This window comes from Eumetopias jubatus, unplaced genomic scaffold, assembly GCF_037043125.1.
Source record: "Eumetopias jubatus isolate StellerSeaLion01/CBP00866 unplaced genomic scaffold, mEumJub1_p1.0 scaffold_12, whole genome shotgun sequence".
In the NCBI taxonomy this organism is placed as follows: domain Eukaryota; kingdom Metazoa; phylum Chordata; class Mammalia; order Carnivora; family Otariidae; genus Eumetopias; species Eumetopias jubatus.
Genome location: NW_028274818.1, coordinates 3,384,048 through 3,391,044, shown reverse-complemented (window position 1 = coordinate 3,391,044; position 6,997 = coordinate 3,384,048). Strand labels below are relative to the sequence as shown.

The 6,997-nt window shown below is 47.2% G+C and overlaps 1 protein-coding gene across 1 annotated transcript; it reads right to left on the bottom strand.

Annotated features, from left to right (window-relative positions):
• Positions 1–201: 201 nt before the first annotated feature.
• LOC114199172 (T-cell surface glycoprotein CD1b-like) lies at positions 202–3,323 on the bottom strand. The gene is given in 7 exon segments (XM_028090967.1): positions 202–223; positions 897–906; positions 909–989; positions 1,331–1,609; positions 1,823–2,101; positions 2,745–3,011; positions 3,263–3,323. Coding segments are annotated over 7 exon segments (999 nt in total).
• Positions 3,324–6,997: the final 3,674 nt, after the last annotated feature.

Sequence of the window (6,997 nt, the reverse complement as noted above, 5' to 3'; positions counted from 1 at the left end):
TCACAAAAAATTGATGGTTTTCTATTATTTTTCTGCTAGTTATGAGTAGTGATTTATCTTACATCCTATGGGAACTCTTATGTGATCAAATAGGAGGATTATTTGATGAAATATGATGCAATCGACCCCCCAGGGCTGACGACTTGAGCTTCTGGGCTTCTGGGTGCTTATTCCAAGTGGAAGAGAAGTCATGTCAAGGGTTCATGAGATACTCTGATATGACCTGTGAAGAACACAAGCAAAAAATATCTCTACAGAATAGATACTCATGCTCCCATGTTCACAGTGACATTATTCACAAATAGTCAAAACATGGAATCAACCCAGTTATCCATCGACAGATGAATGATAAACAAATGTCATGTTAGTGCAATGGAATATCATTACTCATCCTTGAGAAGAAAGGAGATTGTGACACATGGGGCCACACAGATGAACCTCGAAGACCTTGTGCTGAGAGAAATAAGCCGGTCACAAAAGGACAACTCCTAAAAGTTTCAATTATATGAAGTCCCCAGAATCATCAAATTTCTAGTGACAGAGCATAGAATGGTGGGTGCTGGGGCCTGGGGAGCAGGGACCGTGGAGGTGTTGTTCAATGTGTATAGAGTTTTAGTTTTTCAAGACGAAAATAGCTCTAGAAATTGGTTGCACAAAAATGTGGGTGTACTTCATAATTCGAGGCTGTGCATTTGGAGATGGCGAAGACCATAGGTTTTATGTTTTTGAGGGTAGGTTTACCACAATTTAAACAATAGATTTGCATAAAGAAGATGGGATTGGGAAGAAAGGGGAGAGTCTGGTGGAAAGACTGAGGCTAATGTGATGTAAATTGATAAAATGGTAGAAAGAGTAGATGCGTAGACAAAAAAGAAAGATTAAAAATAAAAACTCACCAGCGCCTCAAAACCAAAACAGAAGACCTATCAAAAGGATCAAAAAGGGCACTATTATTGCCAAAAATATCAAGCCGATGGAGATGGGGTTTCCTGGAAATTGGGAAAGGACACAGGATGTCATTTCAAAACCCATTCTCTGATTCTTCTGGCCTTCCCTTGCCTACCTGATGGTCACTTGCTGCTGATGTATGCTACCTCTGTCCCTCCGCCCCAACTCTGGCCCTCCCTCTCCACCTCCCCTCTCCTCTTCTCCCCTTTATTCCCTCCTTCTCCCCCTTCCATTCCTCCCTCCCTCTCCCGTCCCTTCATCCCTCCCCTCCTCCCTCTCCCCACCCTCCTCTCTTTGGTGAAGCCCCACTTGTAGCCAGTGCCTCCCTCTATGCTTGAGGACCATCTCCCCCATGCCCAGCTGGGCCCCAGTTCTTTCTCACCCCAGTAGAGGACCATGTCCTGGCCCCCTAGACTGCTGTGTCTCACTCGGCACAATAGACCAGCCGTCTCCTGGGCCGCCACGTCCAGGGTCACTCGGAGATACCACGTCCCATCAGCATGGGGCAGAATGTCACCTCGCTGGGTGCCCCGCTGCTCCTGCTCACCCCGCATCCACATCACCCACACAGGCTTTGGGTGGAAGCCTGAGACATGGCACACCAGCAGCAGACGGCCGGGACCCGGACTGGGGCCAGTGGACAGCCAGGCCTCAGGCTTCACTGGGGCAGGAAGGAGCAGGGAGAGTGTCAGATTATGACTCTACTCTAGAGCACAGGGATTTGGAAACTCACAAGTTTGGACAGTGACCGCTTCTCCTCCTTTAGAAACCAAATTATTGATTAAACCCCTCTCTTCTTAGGTACTTCCTCCTCTTGAATTTAAGGAAAGTGGTGAGAAGTGAAACGGAAAAGCCTTAGGGGAACAGGACTAACCTTGTCTCTGCAGTTCTGCCTTCCCTGCCTCGAGGACACCCAGGAGATACCGAGAGCATGTTTCAAAGAGGAGCTTCTCTGCAATATCCCGGATGCCTTTGTACTGACTGATGAGCTCACAGATGCGCTGCGCCCTGCTACCGCCCTCTGGGGTGGGCACACAGGAGTAATTCTTGAGGCTCAGAAAGTCCAGTCCTCCTAAAGCTCCCCAAAAGAAGCTCACGGTGCCCCCACTGGGATACAGCTTACAGCCTGCTATGCCCTGGATCTCAAAGGGGTCTGGATGGAAGGAAAACAGACAGTTAGTAAGAAGCAAACAAGAAAGAGATGAGGGAAGAACCTGGGATTTGGGATTTGGGTGATGCAAAAGGTCTGAAGTGTGAAATGATGAGCCAACTCTCATTTACAGCAATCAGAGATTTTTCAGAAAGCTGAAAACCAGGGAGGCACGCATATCACAAAATGGTAGAGAAGCAGTTGCAATGACGTATGTGGGCAGAGGGGAGGAGGGGCAGAGTATGAAGGTTGGGGGCCAGCCATCCAGGGTGAATAAGAGGAGTGCACTGGGAAGAGGGCCAGGCAGGAGGCTCCAAGAGGGGGATTGCAGGAGGCGGTCGCTCAGGTGTCGGGGAAGAGAAGCAGGGCTTCTTGCTTAGGGTTTGAGAGAAGCAAGTTATACACGAGCCAACCAGGAGATGGTACAATGGGGCACCTTCACCTGTCAGAGGAGAGTGCGGGCAGCAGGAAGAACCTGGAGTGCTCCGTGGGGGTGTGGAGTCAGAGGGCGCAACTGCTCCAGAGGAGCGTATGTGTGCAGCTGGGTAATGCAGGAAGGAGGGGCAAAGATCAGAAGGAGTAGCAGCCTGAAGCAGGAGAGAGAAAATTCAGCAAGAGCCTCCCTAGATTGGAGGACTGGACCCACATTCCATCTGGAACTCAGAGGCATGGTCCTGCCCTTCTAGGACCAACCCACTAAGGTAGACCTGGGTGAGCTCCTCCAGCTCATTCACCTCCTCATCACTGAAGTTCCCCTTGGACCAGGGCTTCAGGAAAACCGCCCTTTTGCCGACACTGTCCCAGCCGTGAATCTGCACATCGCCCAACCATCCCAAGTCCTGGGTCTGGGTCAAGCTGCTGTTGATAAAGGATGAGATCTGGATGGCGTGGTAGGAGGTGGGCCCCCGAAAGGCTGTGGGTAATTGGAGGATAAGGAAAGTGCGGAGAAAGGGAGAAGCGGGGAACAGTGAGAGAATGAACATTGGAAAGATCTAGAGAAAAGGAACCCAGAGTCTGAAGAGCAACAGAGAGCCCGAGACATTTGTCCCCGGGGCCTCAGTCCGCCTCCCCACCTCTGGAGGGTGGTGGGGAGTGTTGGGGAAGCCGCAGCCTCCGTAGCTTTATTTGGACCCTGTCTCCGTGCTGATGTGGCCAGTCGCCCACCTTTCTCACCACCACCGCCTGGGCAGAGGACCTCGGGCAACACCAGCAGCAGAAGCAGCATCTCCCCGGAGACTCTCAGAGCCACTGCTGGTCTCAGTCTTCAGCAGCTCCGCTCAGAGCTCGACAGTGACTCCCTCTCTCTGGGAAATCTCCAGGTCTGAGATTTGGGGTTTGAGACAATCAAGTATACACGAACCAACCAGCGGAGGAGAGTTGCACCTCCCACAGCCCCGGGCCTCCCACTCGCCTCTCATTTCCACTCCAGCCTGACTCCAGCATTTATTTTCTTATCTGCCCGGCTTCCAGCTGCTTCCCCGTCTTCAGTTCCCTTCTTACTTACTACCTTGCAAGAGCCCCCGTGTGATTTTGAAGGGTCATGTCGCCTCCCCAGTCGCGTACTTCCACAATGCTAAAGAAGAGGGTGATGTTGGACGTCTCCTCCGGGACAAATGTCTCGGGCTCTCTGTTGTTCTTCAGACTCTCTCTAGATACAGCTGTATCTAGAAGGGCCCTTTGGGTTTGTCCATGCAGCTCGACCTTCTCCCTGCCTCCCTGCTCTGGCCCTCCATTGTCACCACTCCCAGCATCCTCAGTGGCTCCTGTTGCTCATCTCACGCCCTTTGTCTCATCCCTCTAACCCACATTCTCATTTGGGGGGGGGTATATGTTGACCATCACTTACACCAAGGCAGAGCATTGCAAACCCCACCCAGCTTGTAGTGCTACAGATCCAAATCCCAGAATCAAATATGATAAATACTGCCATGTACAATGCAAGCAAATTTATCTTATACCACAGCCATTTTTTGAGGGTAAAAATGGTATTTTCTACTGGCATATGATCTTCTTTTTAGTAGCTCTTGAGCTTTGGAGCTGGGAGTAACACATCTTCTTGAGGACAGGAGAACCTGGGGAGTCAGGCAAAGGTAGCTTTTTGTAGAAGGTTCAGAAGGAATAGAGCCTCTTCCTCCTTTTGCAACATCCCCAATCTCAATCTGCATTTTGGCCTTACTGATAACAAATAAAAGATTACTAGGTGAACAAGGAGCTTGTCACTTTTCCCCAAAAGTTCAGAGGTGTTTGTCCTAAGATGCCATCCCCTGTCTTCTCCATGAATGCCCTTGGCACATTGTAACAATATATTGAGCACTGTTGAGTGAAATATTCGGTCTCTAATCAATGTTAGTTGTAAAGATAATCCTTGGATTTTCTCCAATCAGGAAAAAAATGACAAGTTTGCATAGATCTATATATCATCTAGCAGAAAGGTGGTAGTAAAACATTCCATGCTTGGGGGCTTTCACTAACTGATCGATTTACATAGATAAAAAATGCAAAATGAGGATTGTAACGATCTCTATGCCTGGAAATAAATGGCTCACGGTATTAAGAGTGGCCTTTATTCAAGCCTGATTGCGAAGTCCAGATTGCAAAGTATGTGAGTCAGGACAATATTCCTGGAATCCGATACCTCACATAAGCTAATTCACTTTTTGGGTCACAGCCAGATGACAGCAGAGATTTAAACATTACTTGCCATTGACACTGTCTTTTTTTTTTCTCTGTAAGCCTTCAGTTTGAGGTAGAATACCCAAGACTCTGTTGGGTGTGCTGTCAATTCGCTGGCATGCACAAATGTGAAAAACTTAGTGGTATGCAAGCATAATTAGTAGATTAATTCTCCCACAGGACAAATATTCCACTGAGAGCAATGTGGCAGCACGGGGAGGCGGTGCAGCTGGGCTGGGAGAGGATGCCCTTGCATCAGCATGAGCACCCACGGTGTCCTGGTGCACACTCAAGGAGAGACTGAGAACTGTAGCCTCGTTTCAGGGCCAGGCACTGGACAGGTGCTCCTGCCCCCCAGGCCCCGTACACTATTACTATCCCCACCACCTACCCCTGCTCGATGCAAACCAGACCTAAGGCGTTCATGCAAGAGGCACACCCAGAGCTTGGTTGTGACACAGCTACTCCACACTCAGGCTATAAAGTCTCCTCTCCCAAATGGCCCATGCCTCCAAAACAAAAGCTTGAGTGGACACAAATCTCTCGATGCCCAGTTTGCACCAATCAAGAAGCTCAGAAGACAGAGTCCTGCCTTTTACTGGTGAAAAGGAGAGAGAACAGGATTAATAGCTGAAAACGTACCTCTGATTCCTCCAAGATCCCAAAATTAGAAATACAACAAATAACCCTGAAATTCTACCCCAAAAGCAAAGAAGATAAACATCTTGGAGCCAAACATGAGATTTCTGCAGATTTGGGGCCAGCAGGGGCCCCTCCACCAAAGTGCAGGCAGCAGCCCCGGAGCTGACAGCCAGCAGCAGCCTGAGGTCCGTGCTGTGCGCGTCCTGCAGCCTGAGCCGCGGTCACAGTACCTGCAAGGCCCTAAGCTGGCCAGAGGAAAGCCAGCAAATGAGCAGCCCCTTGTATTGCTTTCTTTCAAATTCTGTGTTTTTTACCAAAGAATAAAAGTTAACAACAGAACCAAAAACAACAAGTGTACCTTGACCGACTTATTTATTATGCACACATTCATTTATCCAACAAGTATTAATTGAGCAGCCACTATATGCTTTTGTAGCAGCTCTGAGCTACCTCTTCACCATCCAAATTCTCATCCCCCGTCCCACCCTATCCCAAACTTGGAAGTCAGTTAACAGACTCCCTTTTAAGCTCAGGAACCTTGATTGGCTTAACTTAGCCCAGGACCCACAGATTCTTGAGTCAGAAAAAAACCTCAAATTTGAGCTGCAAGGGGGTATTTCCAGTGACAGTGAACCCACCTCCCCAGTACTGGGACACTGATTGGAAAACCCACTGCATTTTTACCTTATAGGTCTGTCAAACCAAGCTGCATGTTTTGGGGTTTTGATTTTTTTTTTTCCACATGACTTTGTTCCTGTAGGTTTACTTTGTTTTCTGCTGTTGTTGTCTATTAAGAGTGCATATGGTGGGGTCCATACAATCCTTATAGCAGATAAAGGTCTGGGGATGTCTGAATTTCAAATTCAAGTGTCACAGTCTAGCTTATTATTTTCCTGCATCTACTGTTGAAAAGGAAACTTCTATTATTCTATTTGTTATTATTTTGTAGGCAATTTTTTTTCCAAAGATTTTCCATGTTTCCTTCCATTCTTTTCTAAAATGGAACATCTTATACTTAGACTCTGGAGTTTCATATTATAGTGTGAATATCTAATTGCTTATTTTTTCTTATTGAGGTGAAACACAATATAAAATTAATTGTTTTAAAGTGTTCAATTCAGCAGCATTTAGTATATTACAATGTTGCATAACAACGAGCTCTAACAACTTCCAAAAAATTTCTATCACCCCAAAAGAATATCCCACATCTACTCTGCAGTCACCCACTTTCATCCCTCGCCATGCCAATCCTTATTAACTGATAATCTTCCTTATGTTTCCATGGACTTACCTATTCTGAGCATTTTATATAAATGGGGTCACACAACATGAGCTTTTTCGTGTCTGGTTTCTTTCATGGAGCATCATGTTTCTGAGGTTCATCCATGTTGTACCATTTTTTCTTTCTTTTTTATGGCTGGATGATATTCCATTGTATGTACTACCACATTTTGTTTTTCCGTTTATCCACTGATGGAAATTTGGGCTGTTTCTTCTACTCACTATTCACTATTGTGAATAGTGCTGCATACACATATTTGCCTGAACATCTGTTTTCAGTTGTTATGGGGAAATACCTAGAGG